Source organism: Buteo buteo, chromosome 8 (genome assembly GCF_964188355.1).
Source record: "Buteo buteo chromosome 8, bButBut1.hap1.1, whole genome shotgun sequence".
Lineage (NCBI taxonomy): Eukaryota > Metazoa > Chordata > Aves > Accipitriformes > Accipitridae > Buteo > Buteo buteo.
Window position 1 is genome coordinate 29,912,897 of NC_134178.1, and position 26,522 is coordinate 29,939,418.

Genomic DNA, 26,522 nt, shown 5'->3' on the forward strand with positions numbered 1-26,522 from the left:
TTTGTAAAACAAAGTGCATTTATGAAGTAGAGTGACGTAAGAAAGGAAGAGAGAATGAAAACATAAGACAGGAAAATATGTGGAGAGGAATCTTGAAGCAACAGAAATAATCATAAAATTTTTAGGGCTTGGTTTATCAAATCTGAAGTGGTGTGCAAGCCACAAAGAGCAAAGTAAAAGAAGCAGCATCATTCTTCAAAGAGAAAGTAGCTCAAAAACTTTTGAGCAGCATAAATTGATTGGAATAGAACAGAACTACACTAAGATTACTGATGAAGGATTTTATGTCACTAACTTCCTATTCAATGAAAGTAATACAGTCTAGTATACCTCTGAGATGTGTTTTGAAGAATATTTTTTGCAAAATCAGTGCTACCAATACTTAAAGTGAACTATGGAAGTCATGTCAAGAAAACAAGTTGTTTTCAGTACACCTACAAGTACTTGAGGGTTTTTTATGTATTTATATACCCATCTGAGAGATTGCACGTCTACCATGCCTTAAAGTTTGGAAGATAATGTTTCTCCTAAGCATGCACTGTCTTCTTCAGTGGCCTTGCAAGTTTGCATCACACAGGTCTCCATCTTAGGTACAGACTAGGTAGATCTTGCAAATTCTCTTTGTCCATCAGTTAATCTAATTATAACTCATTAATATGGTGCCCTTATCCTAACCTCAGTAAAAATGATGTAGTCTTATCAGTATGTTTTTCACCTTCCTTTTGGCTCAAGAAAGGAGAACACAATCTTGGCAGTTAAATGAAGAGCTACATAGGGTCCCGTAACTATCATTTCTAAGTAAACAGCTACATGGCCTGTCTCTGCTTCTCTGTGAGCTAGGCTACCTCATGATAGGTAAGGGAAAATCATGCACAAAGCTACCTGACATGGTGCTGACATGACCAGGGATCTGCTACGAGTCCTTGAGAATATGTTTGCTGAAATACCACATTCTCCTGTTTGGAGCAGAAGGTGAGTGAAGGCATCCCTCTGAGTCAAACTGTGATGCACTTGGACCAAAGGCTACCACAGGCAGGAATTGCCTCATAATTGATTGCAGCGGGGCTTCCTGCTGATTGAGATGCTTCTCAGTGTGAATAATAGTGACAGATGCTGTCTTGACTGAAAAAGTGTTTCACTGTAAATCTCTAGTGTCAATTTTAGAGGGCTCTCACTGATCCTACTCTTCCATCGGATCTAATAGTGCAGAGTAAGAAGACATCTGTGAAAACAATGCTAATTCTAGAATTGTTACAGTAGGTAATTTGCCTATGCCTGGCAGATGTTTTGTAAAACATAACCATGTCTGAGCTACGGTATAGCAGCAATCAGCTCTGTCTGTTCACGTCAGGTCAATACAAGACCTGTCTGCTATTTCACAGAACAGTTTTCTTTCCCCTTTGAAAAGTAATTAAGTTTATCCATGATGTATGTTCTCTGTGCCAAAGAATCTTTTATGGTACATTGATTCTGGTAGTCTGATTAGCAATAACATCACCTTGCAATGAAAAAGAGAAAATAATTTCTGTTTTATCTTTCTGCTTACAGACTTAAGAACCACCTTTTATTCTATGCTGTAAAAACTTATTCGAAGAACTACAACTTCCAATATGATTTGCAGAGATAATGAGCATAGGAAAACTACTTAAATCTAGAATAAATATTGCAATACATGAATGATACGGAGTGATCAAATATTTAGGCAATCAATGGTCCTGTAAATTGTTACTGTGAATTCTGATGCACTCTTGCTAGTCCTGCTGGACATATTTTCCACTTTGTAATGGCGTAGTACAGTATCTGAAGGATAAAAGGTTTCCTTAACATGAAGGTTACATCTTATTAATTACCAGAATAAAACAATTCTCTGGTTTGTGGTTTGGGGTTTTTTTCAGCAATCAATATACCAGTAAAATCAGGTTCAACTTAGTAGGTAGGAAAAACTTGAAATTTCCCACAGTCAATTTCAGTATTGCTGTATTAGGGAAACAAAAACCTAGCAAGAAGTATTGAAAAATATCTGTATCTAGGTCAGTAGGCAGAGATACTGACTGAGACCTGCAGCCAAGCAATGTACTGTGCAGAAATACCAGTATAGCTCCCTGGAGTGGTATAGCCACATCACTGGGCTTACATTACTGCTGCTGAGCCCAGCTAATGTAGCTGGACTGCTTTCAGATAACTCTGCATTATGCCATTAGTTGCATGCTAGATCTGACATTCCTGTTGTGGTACTACGTTGTCCACTGCAGTATTGCCTTTTGTGGTGACTATACTGCTATTCCTTATTATAATGCATGCTTTGTGGCGTTTTACTTTGAAACTATTCAAAAGGTCATTAATTCGAGTAGTGACTACCAAGAAGTACATTTGCACATAGAAGCACATGTTCATTGTGCATTATATCCAGTTTCCACTTAACTTCTGCATACAGCTTAGCCTTGCTTGCTTTTTAGTCCAGCCTCATACAATGGCATTCAACTTAGGTTCAGTGATATTCCACATTTGCAGTGAGTGTCCTCCATGCCTATCCATAGGGGATCATGAGATGGTACATGCTTTGGCCAGATAACAAAGAAAGTCTACAGTAATAAACTGTTTTTCATGTGATGTGCCTTCAGAGTCACCACTCTCGTCATATTGGGGATTTCATGTGCCAAGCATGCCCAAAGAAAGAAGTAAACTTTTCTCTGGGACTGTGCATATACGAGATGTTGCTGCTATGGCTGGGGAGCAGAGGATGGCTGTGCCACAGAGTACAGCTGGGTTGCTCAGGTTCAACAACACCACGCAAATCTGTGGCAGTTGCAGTATATACCTGTATTCAGGCACAGACCATTGAAAAATGGAATATGGGTGTCTAGATTTTCCCGAAGGAGCTCCAGGCTGTGGAAACTACTCCCAGTTTTTTATTAGAAAAAGTGCAGTTTGCTAATCCTTAAAATACACTAGATTGTATTTTGTCTTCCATCTTTGTATTTTGACCTGTGAGAAAATAAGATGTAGAGCTCTGACTGAGATGGTTGAGGTGCTATGATTTTTTTTCTACTTCAAGTCTGGTATTACTAATTTATTTGATTTAAAATGTAGGATGTGTGGTGGGTTGACCCTGGCTGGATGCCAGGTAACCACCAAAGCCACTCTATCACTCCCCAGCCTCAGCTGTACAGGGGGGAGAAAATACAAAAAGAGAAAAAACAAAAGGCTCGTGGGTCAAGGTAAGGACAGGGAGAGATCACTCAACCAGTTACTGTCACGGGCAAAACAGACTCGACTTGGGCAATTAATTTAATATATTACCAGAGTAATCAGAGTAGGGTAATGAGAAATAAAACCAAATCTTAAAACACCTTCTCCCCACCCCTCCCTTCTTCCCGAGCTCAAGTTCAGTCCTGATTTTCTCTACCTCCTCCCCTCCAGTAGCACAGGGGGACAGGGAATGGGGGTTGGGGTCAGTTCATCACACATTGTCTCTGCTGCTCCTTCCTCCTCAGGGGGAGAACTCCTCACTCTTCCCCTGCTCCACTGTGGGGTCCCTCCCATGGGAGACAGTCCTCCATGAACTTCTCCAATGTGAGTCCTTCCCACAGGCTACAGTTCTTCATGAACTGCTCCAGTGTGGGTCCCTTCCATGGGGTGCAGTCCTTCAGGAGCACACTGCTCCAGCGTGGGTCCCCCACAGGGTCACAGGTCCTGCCAGCAAACCTGCTCCACCGTCACGGGGCCACAGGTCCTGCCAGCAGCCTGCTCCAGCAGGGGCTCCCCACAGGGTCACAGCCTTCTTTGGGGACCCACCTGCTCCAGCATGGTGTCCTCCACAGGCTGCAGGTGGATATCTGCTCCACCGTGGACCTCCCTGGGCTGCAGAGGGACAGCCTGCCTCACCATGGTCTTCCCCACGGGCTGCAGGGGAATCTCTGCTCCAGCCCCCTGGAGCATCTCCTCCCCCTCCTTCTACACTGACCTTGGTGTCTGCAGGGTTGGTTCTCTCACATGTTCTCACTTCTCTCTCTGGCTGCAGTTGCTGTTGTGCAGGGTTTTTTTCCCCCTTCTTAAATATCTTATCCCAGAGGCACTATCACCACCGTTGCTGATGGGCTCAGCCTTGGCCAGTGGCCGGTCCGACTTGGATCCGGCTGGCATTGGCTCTATCGAACATGGGGGAAGCTTCTAGCAGCTTCTCACAGAAGCCACCCCTGTAGCCCCCAGCTACCAAAACCTTGCCATGCAAACCCAATACAGGATGTTATTAATGATATTGTAGTTTGAAGAACTGAATCAGTATCTCTTGTAACTATAATCTGCATTTCTGAAATAGGAGTAGAAGGCAAAAAGTTTACCTGTTTATCAAAGTCTAAGAAGAGACTGGTATAAATTCTGAGATAAGGATCTGTGATTCCTACCTCCTAGGCATTTTGCTCCTATCTCATTTTTTGCAAAGTCTTTTAGTCCAGTTAAGAGCTATTCTTTTCCCAGTACCAGTGTTTGTTTCAGGGTGTTGCATGTGTTTGTGTGAGTACAATTTCCATTTACTGTGTAAAGTTGTTAAGGATGTTACTTTAGCAAAGCACTTAAAATTTTGAGGTGGAAATATAACTGATCCAATGTCATCTCAGAATCTGTTTACGACAAAGAATTTGTTAGAGCAGGAATTACATCTGAGCAGTTCTGACTGAGTGCTTCCCTTCATTGTTACTTTGGTCAAGATCACATTCTTTCGTAGTCAGAATAAAGCTACTTTGACAGGAGGCTGACATCAGAGTGTAAAGAACATAGTGCTTTCGGGCTATTTTGTAATATTTTTAGGCTGCCCTTGAAACCACAAATTTGTTTAAATGCTTTCATTTGATTGTTGCCGAGTTTCACTATGGAGTGTGGCACAGAGAAAGGAGTAATGACATGGTACTATGGCTGTATATTTAAACGACAGTCAGTGTATCATGTTACTGCTTCAAATATATGAGGCTGAAATGATACAGTGCTATCAGATGATTTTTGTTGTACTATTAACAATAGCAAGAAGTCCCTATTTTCCGGACAAAAAATGCAGACAAAATAAGGGCAGATCTTCATATTAAAATGTAATGGTTTCTGTATAAAATTTCTAGGGATGTGCTTGTAAGAGGTACGGATCTCTTTAAGATGGCTAACAGCTATACTGCAATAGGAAGAAGCAGTTCAGCTAATGCACACTTCAGCAAGTAAAAAACCCCTCTATTCCACTCATGTATTTCATTCACATATTTTACTCTTATCCTGCCCCAAGGAAGACGAGATGGCTGAAACATTGGCAGATTCCTGCACCTGAAATAACAATAAAATACTCTGTTATCACCGAAAACATGTGAGTGGAGTGCAGGGCAAGGGGATGGAGGAAGAGTTGCCTGTTGCTAAGTTCAGTGGCTAGGCAGGTTTTCAATATTACTGAAGTAATAAGACATGATATGGTGTGCATTTCTGAGCTTTGGGGGGATTCAGGTACTGAGATGTGATGCCAAAGAGAAGTAACTTCAACAGCTGGAATAATGTGCCTGTAGCACAGTGGAGCATGCTGACACAGGTCTCATTATAATATACATAACTGCATTTTAATGCAGTTATAATACAGGAAAGAGAGGGGAGTTTTCTGATTATCCTTCACATTATGAATTGTTGTGCCTACATTGGCCAGTGTTAAATATATTGCCAAAGCACAACCTTAAAGAAAATGATTTGTTTAAACTTGAAAAATATATTTGTCATCAGTCAAAATCACTGAAATAAAGGAGAGGAGGATGCACTGGTTTGTAGCCAGTGAGGAGATCAGAATTGAAACTTCTGTCTCAAATGCCATGGTAGCAAACACGTGGACATACAGCAGTAGGACTTAAAAGCGTAGTGAAATGCCTGTTCAGCTCAGCTGTTCCAGCCAAAGACTTCCTGTCCTTGTTGCTGCTGCCCCAATGCTCAGCAACTGGGAGATGAATAGAGCTGTTAAAACTCTGCTAATTTGTATTTCTGTGTCAATAAAGGAATGCTTTCCAGTCCACTCTGGAATGAGAACTGAATCTCCACCTTTCTCAGGTACCTTGCCTTTCCCCTAATAACACTTTACAGCAAGCGTTAGTTGGAAGGAAAAGTCACTGTCGCCGTGTGGGGTTAGAAACCATAGACTCAGTGAGCTAAAGTGACTCCAGACAAGGTCATACAACAAACCAGGATCCAAAGCAGAAGCAGATTGTGTGTTTCTCAGGAGTACATTCAGTGCTTTGCAGGGGAGCAGGCCAGCCTCAGTGGGAAACCCACATATTGCTCCTCAGTATTGTCCCTCTCAGTGTTAGTTTCTGTATGAGAGGAAGAGTGAATGAGGAACAAAATGCCCTTCTTATTGTCGTGTGTATTTGCTTTTAGAAGAAAAGATCTCTCTTGGAGGTCTTAAAGATGTACCTTGCTAGCACAGGCCTGTGCAACCCCTCCCTTGAAAGGAATGACTTGCAAGACAGCGGGGCTCTATAGGGTTCGTTCCTCAATTGTATGAGGTTCTTGAGTAATAAAGCCGAATAATTTGAGTTTTACTGGCATTGCATCCCCACATGCACACACACACATTTATTTAGGGGAAGGTTTTGAAAATGCTGTCTTCTGTGGTTTTAATAATGCAGACTTCCCCATTCAATTATTCTGCAGAACTCTGAAAGATACTTGGTTCATTTCAGAGTATTTTCCACCAGCTCTTTCCTACAGAGTAATTGGGGCAATAACCAAATAACTCACTTGTTTTCAACAATGTTTCACTATGTAAACTGTTCCTTGTTCTCTCTCTTTGTAGTTTTACCTGCCTTACAAGATTTATGTGCTAAAATTACATGGTGCTGCTTCAGTGTTGTGCTCTATAGAGACCTGTGTCATTTTCCATTTTTAGTAGTTAGGAGCTGATGTAGCAGGATACGTTTAGGCCTTGTTTTCTGGGACAGCTAAAAATAGAAATGTTTGATAATGTTCCCTTATTCACCATGAGAGTACCTAAGGGCTTATGCAAAACTTAGTTTTGTTTTCAACTAAGCTGGACACTTATCCAGAAGCTGAAACTGTTAATAAATTAGTAGGGCAGTGCAATATCAACAATTATAACTACTAATCATTAATTTAAAAGAGCAATGATAGCTTTAAAAAAGTTATATAAAAACTTTGTGAAAGATCACAAAGGTAATGCAGAAAAAGGCAATAACAAGCAAGCCACCCCTAAAACCATCAATACATTTTTCAAACAGTGCAAACTGTATGCCTAGGACTGTGCCCATGTCTGTTCTGTCAATCACCAACCTCCTTTTATTAGTCTTAGATAGAAGATAAACAACAAGACTGACAGCTTTGTGTCCTTTGGCATTTTTGTGTCACCATCACAGAGTAAGAGGGTATTATGTCATCACTCAAGCCTGTCAGGTTTAGTTTAGTCTGCTGTTTGTCTTAACGATTGTTTTCCTCATTTTTTCCTTAAGTTGATACACATACCCTGTATAGATTGTACATTGTTGTTTTTACCGGAATCCATTTTTCAGATGAGAGATGTCTTTAACTTCAACCATGGAAATGTCACCCTTTTTCCCTGTACACCAAAATAGAAATCAGAAAAATAAGCGTCTTCCTCACTCGATCAGTTCTGGTCTATACAGAACTTTTCATCCCTCATACATACAAACATCAATTGCATTAATGTTACAAGTAACGAGAACTTTGAGATGTTTAAAGGAAAGCTTTGTTTAGGTAAGTTCATTATGTATACCCTTCTTGTGGAATCTGTATAAACTTTGGCACTGTGCGTTGATAACTAGTGCCTAGTACCTAACTTTCATTATATCATTTCTTAGATGATGAAATAAAAGAGAATCTTACCTGGTGTTTAGCTTTTGAAAACAGTCAAGTAGGTGTGGTGGGAGGTTGAAAAGTTAACACTTGCCTTTTTTTACTGACTTCATAACACATGATCATTAAATGAAAACTACAGTTTTTTCCTCACTAGGGAACCAATAGACTGGTTCCACAAAACGGCACATGTACCTAGAGGAAATGTCTGCCTCAAATTACGTGTTCAAGCTCTCTGAGAAATGTCTGGAAAAAGCAAGACAAATTAAGAGTGGGGTTCTCTAAAGACAGCAGGTTGAAGCAGAAGATATGTAAGCTAAACATTAGGAAATCCTAAAAAGGGAGAACAGAATCTGGACAGGCAACTTCAGCTTAAAGGGAGGTATTTAGTGCTTCTTGGGATTCTCCATGTCCCTCTAAAAGATGGCATTTAAACCAGGTCAGATCTTCCTCACACTGAAACAAAGACACAAATGGAGGAACAGAGAAGAGTTTGCTTGGTCTAGCTGGTAACCAGGTAGTTTTTACACTGCCACTGTCTCTAATACAAACCAGTAAAAAGATCTTTGGTCTACCAATGTTCTCAGAGATTGTCCTAACAATCTGGCCACTGTACTTTCTTAATGGGCTTTGCTCGCACCTTCACTTACTGAAGCTATTCTACTGCAAATATTCACAGTAGGAAGCAGAAAAAAGATGAGCTAGCGGGTGGGAAACACGGGAAAATAATATTCAAGTCTTTGCTTCAATTAATATGTATTTATATTTTTATGTGTATAGTGTGTGTTCATACAAAGTAGGACAGTTTCAAAGGAGGTTTTTAATGGCAAATGCCCCAAAGTCCAGTGGCAATGGCATGCAGATGGTCAAGTGAATTGGAAATTCTGGGGTTTGCCCCTTCTGAGCAGGGCGCTCTAACCAGAATTTTGGGGGTGACAGTGAATAGGCAGGTTTTAGAGAATCACAGTTTGCCTGCACCTCTTGTGCAAGAGGATGTCTAGCAAATAACTCTGAGGATGTCTAGTGGGTGACCTCATGGGTAAAATAAGTGGAGGAGCACCTTGTTTGCGCATTGCCCTGATGCACGGACAGTATCAAACCCCTACCCCCCATGCAGTTAAGTGACCCAGGAGAATTCAGGCAGTTGCCCTTAGGTATTTGTACATCCTGAGAGACTTGAGCTCAGCAACTCAGCTAGGTAACTGTCATTGCATAACTGAAGGATTTCAGCAGTGCCCAAAGGTTTTCCTTAGGCACGGGGATTCATGTTTCTGATGTTTACTACAGTTTTGTGTGGTAAGTTCACCCAAAACTAGAGCTAGGTACTGTTCCTTAATAAATTGACAGAAATAACAGAGACCAAATAACAGTGTGGAGTGCCAGTGAGCTTCCTGGGTATTGTTGTAGTGGCTTTTTGACATGTCTGTCTTAGCTGCTAATTTTATTCCAGTAGAGATCGCCTTACAACATGATACTTGATGTACAGTATCTGATTTGTTCCGTAATGGGGGAGATCAGAGTCAAGTCTTTGATTTCATTTTCACAGGAAACAATATATCTTTAATTTTTAAATGGATGATCAGCGACTACATTCATAGAATAATTCAGGATGTCACTTTGGCTACTGCAATTCACTTTGCAGAGCAGTGTAATCATCATTCCCATCCTACTTTGTCTGTTGCAGTCAGTAATGTTTCATCTAGGCTCATCTGTAGCTGTCTGTCTTGGATCTAGATAGACACGCTGGGGCCAGATCCTCAAGTAGTTCAACAGTCTTTTCCCCTCCTTCCCCTTTCTCTGAATTTAAGCAGTCTCCAAGGAACTTTTTCCTCTAAAATGCCGTTGAGGAGACAAAGGCTTTTTTTGCCCCTTTTTGGCTTTAATCCACTTAATGTTTATGAGTTCTGGTACACTTAGGAAGACAGATTTGCATATGAGGATTTTGTTTTGTCTTCATCGCCTGGAGATCAACCTGGTTGCAGACTCTGCTAGTTATTGGTGTAAAGCTCATGATCTAGATTTTACAGTAGGAGTTTCCCTATGGTCTCCTACAGAACTTTCCAGTGCCTTTGAGTTAGTGTTAATCCATATAGCTCTGATTACCCTTCCCCACCTGGCTGTAAAGAGAAATCTGATGGTATTCTGAAATTGATAGGATTGTAGTTTTCTGTGCTAGAACTGTTTGGTCATTCTTTTTCTTTTTTCTTCTTCTTCTTCTTTTTTTTTTTTTTTTTTTTTGGTGGTGGTGGTGGAGGATTGTTTTATTTTGTTTTAATCTATCACTGTTTGGTGATACTTTCCAGGATTCAACTAGAGAAAATTAAAACTGCAAAGAAAGTTTCACATTTAGGAAACACTAGAGAAAGTACCAGCTCTGAGCATTTTTCTACAGAATTATTGTTTGGGTTTTTTAATTCAGATTTTTAATTGAGGGTTAATGCTGTATGATTTGATATTTTTTTTCTGCTCTCAGAATGGACCTCTTGGAAATAAAGTAAAACAGTATGATTCTTGTCTATCAAGCACAGAGGGTTCAAAAGAATATTCAGTCAGTCAGCATTTGCAGGTGCTTCATGAATGCACCTTTAATAACCGGATTATAGAACTCATTTTTTGTCTACTAGAGATTTTCTTAAATAGATTTCTTTGGCTCCAGCTGAATCCTGATAACACCATGGGATTGCTGGTCTGAGGAGGAAACATTTTAAATTTCTAGCTAGCAGTAACATCCTTTCTCAATGAGGACATTAACCCTAGGTGCAGAGGGAATTTATTGGGATTTTCAGTAACCCCGAAGATCTAAGTTGCCAGAGCTTCCAAAAGTCTGTTTTGTTATTATTATTTCTGACCATGATGATGTAATTCAGTGTTGATGCAAAAGTTTTCTTGGGGGGCTCAAGCTTGTGGTATCCTACAAGCAGCAAAAGCATCTGAGAACAGATCAGAACCACCTAGAACATGATCCTGGAGCATGCAAGAGCTCATCCATACGTACTCACCACAAACTTCTGGCAGGCTTCTTTCTCTCCAGCTCCTCCCTTTCTGTTGTTCTGACTGGAAACATTTTCACTGATGCAGTCACAGTTTTTTTAAAGGTTTTTTAATTTTTTTGTTGTTCTGGGAAAAGACATTTTCCTGGGAGGACCTAGTCAGAATAACACTCATTTCCAGATGAGATCACATTAATCTGCCAACATTTTAACAATATGAGGTAAGACTTATCTCTATGGATGGATAGTCCTCAAACAGTTGTCTTCAGTACAGTTCAGCAGAGCACTATTTGGGATATCAGTTGTTAATTATAAGAAAACAATTTAAAAGCCAAAAAGGAGGACAGGAATGCTTGAAAACTTTTGTTTGTTTGTTTTATTTTTCTGTAGGATTATGATACAGGTAAAAGCTGTATGAATCAGAGAAACGTAGAATAGCTGAGGTTGGAAGGGGCCTCTGGAGATTGTGTAGTCCAACCACCCTACTGAAGGTGGGTCAGCCAGAGCAGGTTGCCCCAGATGGTGTCCAGTCAGGTTTTGGATATCTCCAAGGATGGAGACTCTACAACCTCTCTGGGCAACCTGTGCAGGTATCTGACCACCCTTACAGTAAAATAGTTTTTTCTATGCTTAAGTTGAATTTCCTGCATTTCAATTTATGCCCATTGCTTCTTGGCCTGTCAGTGTGAACTACTGAGAAGTGCCTGGCTCCATCTTCTCTACTCCCCTCATCAGGTATTTATAAACATTGACAAGATCCTCCTAAGCCTTCTCTTCTCCAGGGTGAACAGTCCCAGCGCTCTCAGACTCTCCTTATATGATAGATAGTCCAGTCCCTTAATCACCTTTGTGTCCCTTTGTTGTACTAACTCCAGTATGTCCTTGTCTCTCTTGTACTGGGTGAGCCCAGAACTGGACACAGTAGTTCAGGTATGGCCTCGCCAGTGCTGAGCAGAGGGGAAGGATCACCTCCTTGGACCTGCTGGAAATGTTCTTCCTAATACAGCTCAGGATGCTGATAAGCGTAAAGTAATTTAAATTTGCAATTGTTACATTTTTGCACTTCTGTTACAGAAAAGATAAAGTGTACTTTGGAGTTTATATTTGGACATATAAAGAAATAAATTAATTTTATGTATTCTTCCCTTTTAAAGAGTTACTAATGAGTGTTCCCGATGTATATTTCATATGCAATTGGTTTAGCCCATTCTTATTTTCTAATTTCTTTCAGTGGCCTCATTTTCATAGAGAAATTATCTATTATCTAAATAGAATTATCAGATTCTTCTTCTGAATTTGGATTAAGTTCATTATTTTCTTCCTCTTCATGCTAAACAGTCCCAAGTGTCTCAGCCTCTCATTGTATGAGAGATGCTTCAATCCCTTAATTATCTGTTTCCATCATCATTTCTCATTATAGTCTCCTTCACAGCACAACTGCATCTGGAAAACTAAGACAACTCCTGCAAAAGAGGAAGCATCTGTGTACTTGTGGTTCAGAGGCAGATTGTCTGCTGCTAGGCTGTATGAGGGACATCATAAAACTATAAAGGGCTTGTCCTGTGTTCGGCTGGGATAGGGTTAATTTTCACAAGAAGCTGGGAGGGGGCACAGCCAGGATAGCTGACCTGAACTAGCCAAGAGGATATTCGATACCATATGACATCACGCTCAGTATATAACCTGGGGCTGCTGGCCAGGGGGAAAAGGGATCACAGCTTGGGAACAGGCTGAGCCTTGGGTTCCGGGTGGTGAGCAATTGCATTGTGCATCATTCACTTTATATATTCTTTTCTTAGTATTATTTTTATTATTATTTCTGCTCTCCTTGTGTTATCCTATTAAACTCATCTCAACCCACAAGAGTTGGGTGTTTTTCTTCCAATTCTCCTCCCCATCCCAGCAGGGCGGGGAGAACTGAGCAAGACACCACATGCCACTTTTCTGCCAGCTGGGCTTAAACCACGACAAGGCTCTATCATAAAAGATGTTAAAACCACCAAAGAGCTTTCTGACAGTCCTTTCTGGAATTGCACTAGACTCATCTCAAATCTCTCTTGATACTTTGTTCCATATTTCAATTCCTCAATAGTGAGATCTGCAAGTCATCACTAACACCACTAATATCTTCAGTATTGACATATACATTAGTATTTGACTCTACATTGGTACTGGAATCAATTGCTAGATTGACTGCAGATACACTTATCAATCATTGATGATTTCTTTGCTGTTTTGTTCAGGTTCTGTAATAATTTCAAGGCAATGACCTGTTCTTAATTGGCCTCTGGAGGAAGCTATCTTGCTCCACTGACTGCAGCAGGAGTTTAAGGAGTCTGACTTCTTAATATAGCTAGGACAAATGAGTATTCCTACTGCATGTCTAGCCAACGTAGCTATCTGCTACAGGAAGAACGATGTTAATCTATGTATCTACATGAATGATCAAGAAGTGCAGAAAGAATAGGGGCATCTTATAGCTGTTCTTATTTAAAGAGAGATCTCTCTTAGATAATTAATAAGTGAGAAAGTCTCTCCCGATTCTGCTGAGATAATATGTTTGAACAGGACTGCACTCTTTAGAAATTAGGAGGCTGTGACTTTCCAAGAAATACAAAGCAATACCGTAAATGTGACTCGACCATGAGTATTACTCATTCATGCCACTAAAAACATTTTCAGTATGATGGGATCATTAAGTTTAGCTAGTGAATGAGCAGAATTGTAATGTCACCATCTACAAGGTTAGAGAAATACAGGTATAATTCAGTTCTGCAGCTTTCTTGAGACATGGTCAGCTGCAGACACATATGTAGAACATACTGCATATGGGCAGGTTTGAGGAGAAACTGGATTTTCAGCGGTGCTAAGAGTGTAAAATTTGCCCGAGTTGTTCTGTGTTCCCTACCGTTCAGAATTCCTTGCATCTAAAGCTGACTAAAGCCAGTGCATGAGGGTAACCAGCAGTGACTCTAAAGGGCAGTCTCTTGAAGAGGAAAAAGTGAGTATACTGTATCTGATGTTTTTCAAACTACGTAGGCTGTCTTGGTAGAGCTCTGTGCTGTTTGGCTAGATGGTTTTTAATACCTAAACAAGCTTAACACTGCCTTGGTCAGCAATCATTTAAGTACTGTTAACACAATGATTAGTATCAACGTCAGCAGCATGAGGAGAAATTGCCTGGTGTGGTCTTCACAGGAGAATAAACTTGGAAATCTGTGTACCCTTATTTTAGTTTGCAAGAGGATTAGTATTTATTTATCCTTTCTACTTCAATAATGTCACTATCTAATACTTCTCACTTACAATGAACTCTCATTTAACCTGAAACATACTGGTTTGTGTTTTCAGTATTACCCTCAAAATTATAGAAAAAAAAATGTTTTTTCTACCTTCTATTAGTATTTTCTTAGGTAGGTGTGGACTGTTATTACATCTCTCCATTGTATTATTTTCATTTTTGTAGCATTACTTATGCAGTAATATTCCATTGGTAGACCTTCAAAAATTACTTTCCCAACTGAGAGCCTGTTTCTATCTGTAATTTACAACATATGACACAGTATGATGTATGCAGTTTTGGAATATTGTAGCATTATTTTTCCTTTTACCATAATTGCCAGGATCAGTACAACCTGGAGTAGGATTCATCTTTTTAGAGTGGTGCTGCATTTGAACATATAGTTAAATAATTTCCTCTGTAATCCTGTCCTGATTTCAGCTGGGATAGAGTTAATTTTCTTTCTAGTAGCTGGTATAGTGCTATGTTTTGCGTTCAGGGTGAGAAGAATTTTGGTAACACACTGATGTTTTCAGTTGTTGCTAAGTAGTGTTTAGACTAAATCAAGGATTTTTCAGCTTCTCATGCCCAGCCAGCAAGAAGGCTGGAGGGGCACAAGAAGTTGGGAGGGGACACAGCCAGGGCAGCTGACCCAAACTGGCCAAAGGGGTATTCCATACCATGCGACTCTGGGTGTCATGCCCAGTATATAAACTGGGCAGACTTGGGCGGGGAGGGATCGCTGCTCAGGAACTAACTGGACGTTGGTTGGTGGGTGTAAGCAGTTGCATTCTGTATCACTTGTTTTGTATATACCAGTCTATTAATATTATTGTCATTTTATTATTGTTATTACTATCATTATTACTTTCTTCTTTTCTGTTCTGTTAAACTGTTCTTATCTCAACCCACGAGTTTTACTTTTTTACTGAATCTCTCCCCCTTCCCACTGGGTGAGGGGGAGAAGTGAGCAGGCGGCTGTGTGGTGCTTAGCTGCTGGCTGGGGTTAAACCACGACAAATCCTCAGGGCTTCTTTCCTGCATTACTGCTTTCAAAAGATCAGTCTCCAACTTGATATATAAGATTACCAATTACTTTTATCTATTGAATCTCATTAATTTGAATTCTGTCCATCTCTAACCTTGCCAGATCATTTTGCAATTTTAATTTTTGCAGCTGCATATGTGAGAAGTATGATTTTTTAAGATTTTCTAGGCTACTGTGCTGTGGCACATGTCCAGTTCCATTAGTATAATAGGAAATCTTGTAATTCCCCATTGCAGAAGGAACCAGATGAGCAGACCTTGTGAGACAACATTTCATCCTGACTAATGTGATTTTTGTTTTATTTTTTGGAGGTACAGTTAAACATTATTCCAACACATTAAAACAATAAAGTGTCTTCATAGTTCAAACCCCGTATGTTTGGGAAGGATTTGAAACTTAAATTTCTTATGTGAAAGTGAGACAGCCCTCAGACCTTCTAAGACAATAAATTTCATCCTTATGATTCTCAAAAGACAAACATTATCCAATGTGCAAAAAATCTGAAAAATATAGAAAGGAGAAAGCAGCTTGCTCTTGAACATTGCTTTCTAAATAAGCTATTCAAATATTTCAGCAGTATTTCTCAGCTGAGAACAATCTAGTCTTTTCTTATTAGATTGCAAGCCAGAGCATAAAGTAGAAGATGACCAGATGATTAGAGGTAGAGGAAGTATATTCCTATTGACCCCGTTGTTTCTTCCTTTTGATTACCAAGTACTTTAGAAAGGTTCAAAGAGAAATAGAAATGCACTGGAATGAAAGTAAAACTAATCTCCAAGGATTGTTATGTTGTTCTTCCATTTCAAAAACCTTACTTAGCACCTTCTACGAAACTGATGCCTTGAGTTGATTAAGTAAGTACATGAATGGGTTGGAAAATTCAGTCAAGTTGAAGTATCCACAGCATCTGAGTGACACAAAACTGTGAAAGATGCTGTTTGATATGTCTGTTTGAACTCATCTGTGTTACTAATGACTTCCCTAATGGGGAGAAAAATCATCATGTATCTGCAAATTAGCCAGAATACTGTTCCACAGCCAATTAGCCGAAGATCTGTCCACAGTATTGTGACCTTCAGTTTTTGTTATTTCCGCTAATTTTACTTAGAAATTATGTCACCTTTAAAGGACTCCAACAGTACATATGTCAGCCAATCTAATAGGTTGCATAGAAACTTCTAATGTATTACCAAGTGCTTTTCCTTTTATATTAGCATCACCTGTTGAAGTAGGCTCTATTTCAATGTTTCTGTCCCAGTACTGAAATCTGTCATGACTGTAGACTGATTAAAAGATCATCTATCTTTCTGACCTTTGGACTCTGTTGGAAACATGACCAACTAGTAATAAGAGCAAAAGTGATAGTTTCACAGGCACGATGCTATGGAGTTCATTTCCAGTGAGAGGTAAAAATGGCCTCACCACATGCAGAAATAGAAGTAGAAAACATATGATTTCTAAATATCCACACTGCCACACTAGCCTTGTATCCCTCCTTGTATGAAAGTAATCAAACTGCATGAATGGAAATGGAAGAGGAAGGAAAAGGATTTTCTTTCCACATACAAATAATTGAGAAGTTTTAAAATATTAGTTCAGATACCATGCAGGTACCTACTAGATAGGTTAGGCATCAATAGAACAACTGCTTATCAGTTGGAAATGGGCAAACTGTTAATACAGCAACAGACTAATGAGTACCTGATTTTCTTAAAGGAAATTGAAATGTTTTGAAAAGAAGTATGAAGGCTTAGAAGACTAAACACAGAATACAATAATAGTTTGGGTTTTTTTCCATTTATTCCCTTTCTGTCTCTTTCTTTCTTTCCCTGGTGGTGGTGGTTGTCCGTGGCCTGACAGATTTTGAGGCACAGCTATAAGCGAGTGCTGTAGATCATCCCTATAGGCATCTTGGTATATTGAATTCATTAGGAACAAAGCAAAAGGCCTTCTCAAGTATATCCAAGTATATCTGGAAACACAACATAAATTCCTTGAAATCTATTTCAGATTTGATGATGGTACTGCATTCAGAAAGTTGGAATCTGAAAATCAGAGGGATTGTTTCAGTTTCATAAGTATTAAATTTCTGGGACTTTAGCACGACCTGTGGAGTATCAGAAATCTTTCTGGTTCCAAGTAATGGTTACATTAGTCCCATGACAGAGGGAACAGCTCTAACATAAGAAAGAAAATTTTGTTGAGTGAATCCCAGGATGGCAGCATATGTCAAGTTAATATTGTCAAAGCATCTGCAAATTACTCTGGAGGATTTAGGGGTTTTGTTGTTTGTTTTTTCCCAATTCTTCAAATATATGACTCAAAATACTAGTAAGATGTAGTCATTTTGGAGAAATAAGATTAGAGATGCTGCTCTTTGGCTACTACATCTAACAGGTTCAACTGCCTTTTCCACCCTGTATGAAATGTGCATTATTTTTTTCCATGACAGTGTGAATTTCTAAGTTTCTTTTCTCTCTTTGATATAATTGCTGTTGCAAGATTTCACTACATGACTACATAGGACCATTATATTATTTTTGGCAAAAAATAAAGTACACCTTTTTGTGATTGTGAACAAGGAGATGGGTTTATTGCAGTGGTCGTCAGTCTCAACAACTGCTAATTAATGCAGCTGAAATACATGACCGTATCTTTTACTCATAATAACCTAAACTATGCAAATTATCAAGGTTGCTTGTTTCTGTGTCAGAAAACATTCTGAAAGGAAATCTTTTCCACAGAAAAAGAGAATGACAGGTAAAATATATGAAGTGTGTCTGCTTAGGAACAAGTATTTTATGCATAATTATTTCATATCTTGCAAATTAACTACACCTTATGTGCCTGGGAATTACAGAAAACTGAAATGATGTACTTAGTGCATATTGGAATTTACTATGCAACTATATTTCTTGTTGCATTTTATATTTTTTGGAAGTGCTTGCAACATAAGACTCCAGGAAGGAGACATCAGTGGTGGTATTCTTTGTTAATGTTTTGGCATAGGTGTAGTTCCCAGAGGTCAAATACATATTCTGCTTATTTACCCTTTTTGTAGCATCTCTGTATCATGCAGAAATGTAGGTGTGCAAACTATTGATAAGGTAAAGATTCAGGAATGTAAGTGAAAATCCCCAGGAAAAGGCCAAAAAGTTCTGTTGGGCTTCTACTGAAGTCAAATGGAAAAAAGAAAGAGCTTCCAGAAAAGGTTCTGAAAGAGCAGACAGAGGTAGGAGCAAGTTTAGGAAACCACACAAGTCAAGTGAGGACAGAGCTTGAAGAGTCTTTAAGGACAAAACTTTTTCTGTGCTCACCTGGGCTGTCTAGTCACTACCACAATGTAACTAATAAATAGTATTCAGAAACTATCTGTGGAATGCAAATGGAACTATTAGTATAACCTTCTTAAAAAGAGGAGGAATAAATACTGTCACCTGAGTACAATACCACAGCTGTATTTTAGTAGGAGACACTTCAAAAAAAAGCTTGGTGTTTCCTGTTAAGTTTTGTGGGGAGCTAGAAAGATTTACTGCTGTTTGTATTGAACAATGCATGGACATTTCAGTGTATAGGAAATCTGTTTATTAGTATGTACCAAACTCCACATTCATGCAGAATGTCCCCATATGTGTTCTACTTTTTGTTTTCAGCTGTTAATTAAATAAGAGAGAACTTTTTGTATTTTAATTTATTTTACTTTATTTAAACTCCTATGGTAGAGCCTCAAGTTGGCTTGAACGTTGTGGTAAAATTGCCCTGTTTGGGGCAATTCTCACTTCAAAGAGAGAGCAATCAAAAAGCTTACAGAACGCTTTTGAAGCTCATGTCCTTTAAATAGAGAATAATAAACTAGATGAGATCACTCTTTAAACAAGTAGAACTCAGATCTGCTGAAAGAGATCAAACACAGAGTATTGTAAATAGATTTTCTTCCCATTCACTAGCTCCTTGAGGACTGTCTTCTCCTTCAAGTATTTGTTTACCAGTTGATACCTTTCAGTAGCTGGCTTCTGTTCAGGCTCCATGGGCTTCTTTGCTCCATCAACCAGGCTTGGCAAGGGTTTACTCTCTGTGCCCTGCGCAAGACTGCTGCTCCACTCAGTCTCCATGCTTGGAGATTGCTAGCTGGCTAGAAGTACTCCTGGCTTCTCCAATGCTGCCAACTGTTCATTTGCCATCCAAGGGAGCAGTCGCCCTCTCCCAGAGTGTTCCCCCTGCCCCAGGGTGTGGGAGCCAGGACTAGATAGTTAGGCAGCCACTTTTTCTCTGATCCAACTTCACCATTTTTAGCAAAATATACCTAACACAGAAAATGGAAACAAACCAGTTCTGGCATCCATCACAGCTATCAATCTCTTAAGAGGAATTGGTGTCTTTCCAAACAGATTCAGATAAGGATATAGACATAGATGTAGGAATAAAGTTTGAAAATAAGATTCTAAAAAGACTCCACGTAAGTGCTAGCCTTTTCTAAGCAATAGCAGTAGAGTTTTTTCATTGGTTTGCTCTCAAGTCTGCGTAGACAGGAAAGCTTGCAGATGTTTAGGTTTGAAATTGATGGTGCACATAATTAATTGCATTTAGACATAGCACTTACAAAAATGCTTCTGACAAACAGCTTTCCTGCAAAGGAGTATTATGTTGGTGCTATTTGAAGCACTTTTTGCAAAGGCTCTGTGTTGGTATTTCCATTACAGAACTCTTTCTTTCTGTTCTTTCAATAAAAATTCACTCCAGGCTGAAACATAGACCATCTGATATCAGCTCTTGATCAGTGGTTGTTTTTACCAGTTTTCCAGAATATTGACTGAGCTGAGATTTCTATGTTGCACAAAGGGTAAAAAAGGTGGGGAGGGGAGGAAATGAGGGAGAGGAGCAGTAGGAATGTAGTTGATGCAGGTGGCTTATATTTCAATAGGTTTTTTGTCTACCGGTAGGATCGAAATGGTGTGCTATTGGCATCATCTGTAGTCCATTTGTGCTCTAGTGGGATTCATTACAGTTCTTTTAGTGCATGAAATTCTGCACATTGCCCCATCTGTAGGAAAGTATTTCAACAGCTACAAAAATCTTTATCATGAAGCAGTAGCAAAGGAAAATTATAACAAAATAAAATACAATGTAAGGTGATATACTGCATTATTTTTTTAATATTCTCTGATTAAGAGGAGGCAAAAATCATCACTTTCAAATTATGGGTTGCTGAGGGTTTTTTTGTAGTTCGTATGCTATTCTCCAAATTATATATATGGGTGTGGTGGTAATCAAACCATTTGGAAGCACTGGGTCATTTTGAAAATAATTTTGTTTGAAAGGTCAGCAATGTGAAATAAAGTAGCATTCTTACATCTGCTCAGTTTGCATCTGACTAGAATTGAAATGCTGAGAACTGAATTCTGAGTCCCCATCCACTTCCTGAAAGATAGCAAAAGCTTCACTGATGTGAGGACTTTTGGCTAGTAATGCCACAGTCATCAGCTTTGCCTGCTATTCTGGGTTGGTAGAAGCTTGCTTCTATGTACTTTTTGTTTTCTTGAGCTTGTTTTTGTTGTCCTTTATGTCAGCATATTGGTATATGCATAGCTTTTCATTTTGTGGCTTTTGTTTTGTTTGCTTTAATGTTGCACCTATTTTCCATCATTATATGAATTTTATATACTACATAATTATTTCTTTCTTGCTGTGGCTGGCCGGAAGATGTCTCAGTTATGTTTGGAATGTGTCCATTGCACACAAACTCAGTCACTTTGATGTGCCTTGGAGCAGTTCATGGCATGCTTGTATGTTAGGTCTGCTTAAGCTGTCACCTTTCAGTCATCAGACCCTGCTGAGAATAAGTCAAGCTTTAGCTGGCCTACCCTGAAATAACCAGTAAATTCAGCTTGAGATCACTGTAAAGAAACCTGAATGGTAGCCTTAGAAGACAACAAATTCAAGTGACATTTTTGCTGAATCTTCATTTTTGCTGCTTAATTTGGTGTAAATCTTCCTGTATTGACAGCACTTGGAGAGCCTTGCAATGGGGCAGAAACATCTAGATTTAGTAGCAAAAGAACCACAGTAAAGCTTTGTTTATATCACTGGAAGATATAAATGTTAGGAGAAACAAATCTAAGAGCCTTTGGGGATTTTAGAAAGAGGTGTGTGAGAACAGCATTAGGGACTTGAACACCTTGGTTCTCACAAATCAAATCAAAGCATAGCTCTCCCAGTAATTATAATAGTCTGATTTTACTTTTGACTTTCAGAAGCTCAGTATAAAAATAGACTCACTGAAGATTCAAATACTGTCAGGTCAAAGATTTGAATATAGATGCATACAGCAATACCTTCTGAGTTACAGAGGCTTTTTTATTGTTTGCTTAGGAGAATGATGGTGTTTAGTTACTTATGATACTGGTATTTCTATGCTGTAGAAAGACTTGATTAATATATGTCAATCCTGAAGTGGCTTTACTGCAGAGAAATGGAATGTTTGGGGACGTTTTGACTGTTTTTCAATAGAAAATGTGGGTTAATCTAAACATAGGCTTTAATATATTTAAAATTTTAAAGCATTAGCTAATGTGACATCTTGAATTTAAGCAGATCTACCTGCTGCTCTTCCCTTAGTGGTTTCATGCAAACAAAATTTTGTTAGGAAGGATTTTCTGACAGAAGATCAGATTTTTAGTCATAATCAAAAAAGTAAACTGCTGTATTCAATTACCTCAAACCTTTAAATGTATTATATATGCATGTAGAAGTGGAACTTTCAATATATTCATCATAAGAAATACCCTCACAGCATTCAAGAAATCTGATATTCCAGTTCAATATGAGTAGTAATGGATGTGGGAAAAATCTGTAGGCAAGCTATGCAATGATCGACTTCTTAGTTGAAAATATAGTTTGTTAGTAGATGAAAACGGGATTCTCAATATTCAGCCACATTTGTAAATACATGAAAAAAGAAATGGTTTTAGGAAGGAGTTATTGTAGGCACTGAACAAAACTGTTAGGGGCAGAAATCAAAGTCAGTGTTGGTGTTTTCAGAGGAAGATCAAAGGTAAATAAAGTCCCTTAGTTTCTAGGTTTATATACTTTACAAGTCACTCAGTACACTATTCAGAAACTTGCTGAACACTTTACCTTATTCCACAGAGGAAACAAACTACTATGCATAAAGACAACTGTGTCCATATCCCTGTATTCTAGGGCATGATTTCACTAGGCTACTTCATTGAGCCTCTTGTATAATGTACCAGTCTTTGTTCCTGTGCTGTTTCCTACCTTATAACATGAATTTTTGTTTTTTTCAGCTCTGAGGGACAATAGAATTGAGCTGGTCCGAGCTTCATGGCATGAACTGAGTATCAGTGTCAGTGATGTGTCTCTGTCGGATGAAGGGCAGTACACCTGCTCTCTATTTACTATGCCTGTCAAAACTTCCAAGGCTTTTCTTACCGTTCTCGGTAAGTATAAATAGCTAAGCATAAAGAAGCAAGTGTTAAGTTTCTCAGGCTTTGGCAAATTATGATAAGAATGAACTTTTCTAAAGTTGGCAGAAGATAAATGTAAATGTCTGATCTGTTTCCCTAAGGTTTATTGTTTCATGTTGTGTGCTGAAAAATAACATACCTCTTACTATTTGCACTGTGGCAGGATAATGAATTAGAGAGCACACAAATACCACGGTATGAGTGCTCCATAAAATGGACATAACCTCTACATCCCAAGCACCAGAAGTGTGAAGAAAGTGCATGTGTTCATCTCCTAACAATGTATTGTGTAGGGCAAAGGGGAGAAAATCAGAAAGCATGAAATCAAAACGGGCTTTAGAGCTTTATCGTTTTTCCTTAGCTGTGCATTTTCTTGGCTCATTCTGCTTTCTTTTTTTGTCTATGAAGTGCATATTTTCACTGGGTTTGCTGCTTCTTTTATGCTTTATCCTCTAAATGCTCTGCTGTTTTCCCCAAAGGTTATAGATACACATAGAAAAGCAATAGATTTCGAGAGATGCCCAGGAAATAAAGTTTCCGCTCGAAGCTTTATATGATTCTATGAATGTCAGTAGCCCAATCAGCTGAAATTGCTATAGTTCATTGAAATACACCTGCGTACCTAAGAGGTTATATGATTTTAGAGATTGATTTTTATTCTTTTCTCCTTTTTCTGTCCCTGAATTTAACTCTTTTTTTTCTTTTTGTTTTATTTTTCTATGTAGACAGGCAGACAGTTGAATGTAATAGCACTAATGTAAGAAGTTCTCTCTGCCAGTAATATTCACATTAATGCAGTCAGGGAATTGGTTTTGTGCATAGGATGTGAAATACGTCTCCCTTTTAGTCCCTGTGAGACTATTTTACAAAAATCTTCACAAGTTTGCCATTAAAGACAAAAAATACCCACTCACAACAGAATATTCTGGAATAACAACTGCCTACGGTTAATCTTCTTTGCTGTAGAGAGGCATCTCATGATCTAAACAATAGATGAGTGGACCAGTTCAACATTTAGATGGCAGAAAGGCAAGGAAAGGTGTTACAAAGGCAAAAAAACATTTAGCCAATATTTATTAACCAAAGTAACTTGACCTTTCACAGTCCTTTTAGTTTTACCTTCATTTTGGGGGAGGGTTTCATGAAATTTTCCCAACATCACCTACTTGCCTTCCAGGAAAGAAAGCTGCAAGGTTTAAGATGCCTGTCTTTTTTCATTTTTTATTTGTAATTTTCTATTTCAAAGTAACATTTTAAACTCTTGGAACACTTTCTATATGAGAAGGGGATATTTTCCATTGAAAGTATTACATCTTTTAATCAGATACACTATCCTTTTATGACTAATAATCTCTTTATTGACTGCTCTGTTACAGATTAGAAGATTTAAGTGTCAAGGTATTATAGTAGATACCATTTTCTGTCCTGAAATAAAGAAGTAGATTTATTGCAGAAATGTACTATATGATAGGTACTGCTGCTTGCTTTTTATGTACATAATCTGTCATTTTGGAAAAGAGATGTAAACAAACCAAATTGTGAAATACAGAGCACAGGATCAATTACTGTGACTGATCCCTTTATCTAGCCAGAAATACAAATGTGTCAAAGCGCTGCAGGTGCAGATTATAACAATGACATTTTGAGAGATTTTTAAATTACGGTCATCATTATCACTTTAAAATAAGTGATTCTTGGGTTTTCAGAAGTCAAATGGATTTATACACATAGTGATCAAAATTTTCCCAATTATCTTCATAAATTTTTTTTAACTCTTCCATGGTTCATTGAAAAACAGCTATTTGCAAATTTAATAGTAGGTGTATAGTATGTCATGTTCTCCTCCAAAGAACTTGGATTCAGCTGAAGAATTCTCCATAGCCAATGGAATTGTGATTGTACCTCTTGTTTTTTTGGTTATGTGTTCTCTGAAGATAAAGTAACTCCTGTATGTATTTTCATCCTCCCTTTTCCCGGAATTTTGTATTAAAATCTTCATAATTCATGCTTAAAACATCTGTTCTGAACTTAGATCAGTTCGGGTTTTTGTTACCAGTTACATTTTATTTTCACAGCTGTACTTATATACTTTGTCATCCTGCTTGCTGTGCAGACCAGTTTAAACCTTATAATACCAAGTCAGACTAGACCTACATGAAGAATATACGTAGATAGGATAGTTTTTAAAATACATGTTTCCCTTAGAAAACTAGATAATTTCTGTTTTCTTTAATTCTTTATAATCAACTACCATTCAGATTGACAGTTTATTTGCAATAGGAAACAAGATTCACTGACAAGGCAAGGAACTAATTATTCTGTTTCCAGAATTTAGAGCATATGAAGAAGTGAACTTTAAGCTGGTCATATATTAATGGCAGCAGCAGCTGACACTATCAGAGATATTTTGCTTGTTTGCCTGTTAGGTGTTCCTGAGAAGCCACAAATTACTGGATTTACCTCACCAGTTATGGAGGGAGAGAGGATGCAGCTAACTTGCAAGACATCTGGTAGTAAACCAGCAGCCGATATCAGATGGTTCAAGAATGACAAAGAAGTTAAAGGTATTTAAAAGGACTTTGATGTAATTTGGTCCAATTGTCAAAACTATACATTATTTAGAATTATATTTTTTAATTAATGTTTGAAAAGTTTCTCATATTTAATCGTTAAATGAATCAGTGATAGTACGTAGATAAGGAATTGATTGTAAATTACTGGAGTGGTCATATAGCCATCTTTTTATTTTTTCTTCAAATCATAAAAAGTGATGTTTTGAATTGTTCTGAACTCTGTTCAGCATAATAAACTCAACTGTGATGCTTCATAGAGAAACATTTTATGGATTGTTGTTATCACAGCCATACCACTCACCCCAGATATTTTACCTTTTCATTTCTTTTTGCCTTTCTAAGATGACATATGTCTGATTTGGTCAATGGCCAGTTTCATGTTACACTCCTCTAAGTAAAGTGACTGGGTGAGGCAGAACCGTCTGGAGGAGACAGGAGATTGCACTTCCCATTGGGGAGCTACAGAGCCCACTTTGGTGAGGAAAAGTCAAGGTGTAGCAATACAGGGAATCTCAGTTGGGAAACTGGGAACCTGCAGCTGGGGCAAGGATGCTGAGAGTGTGGTGAGGTGCAGGGAGAAGGCAGACCTTAAAGGGGATGAGGAGAACTTCACAGGGACTGGGGGGAGTTGGACAAAGTCTGCTGTAACTGAAAAGTCATTGGGTGACTGAAACCAAAGCTGAAAGCAAGGATTTGCCTTTGAGGGTACAGTGAGATAGGAAAGAGCTGCATATAAAAGCTATTTATTTCTTTCCTGCCTTCTCTTTCACTTTGTATGTTCTTAAAACTCAGTTTTCTAGGCCATATTCTCATAAGTGTTGGGGTAGTTTAAAATCCTTTTTAGTGAATGGGTGGACAGAGCTTCCTATAAGAGAAGGCATAGTCACATCCACCACAGCCAACTGAGCTGCCTATTATAGAGTAGATGAATAAAAAGGATAAGGTATTTGTATTTATTCATGTCACCTGTATTCATTCTGCTGTAAGACCAGATCAAGAAATGATTCAAAATCCACCTTTTCCATGTAGCTTTTTTTAAAAAAAAAACAACTTTTGCTGCTTTGTCTCATATTTGTCTGACATTGTGGATTTTGTTAGCTCAGTGAACTGCCCCAAGCAAAGTTACAGCATTAATTACAGAATCCATTAATCTTCCTTTACTATTCTCTACCACCGTTCAATGTACACAACCAGAGCTGTGATATAAAATTGGTAAATAAAGGAGATTGCAGTTGATTGTCCAAGGAACCCAGTCCATTCTAGAAGCATCTTTAGATTTCTGAAGAAAATCAGAATAGTGTCGAA

General features: G+C 38.5%; 1 protein-coding gene across 1 annotated transcript in view; it reads left to right on the top strand.

The window, feature by feature from the left end:
• CADM2 (cell adhesion molecule 2) overlaps positions 1 to 26,522 on the top strand; it is a 679,799-nt gene that overhangs the window by 531,532 nt on the left and 121,745 nt on the right. Inside the window, exons 3-4 of the mRNA XM_075033947.1 lie at positions 22,465 to 22,617; positions 25,071 to 25,208. Coding sequence (XP_074890048.1) covers positions 22,465 to 22,617; positions 25,071 to 25,208 — 291 coding nt within the window. The remainder of the gene's footprint in view (positions 1 to 22,464; positions 22,618 to 25,070; positions 25,209 to 26,522) is intronic.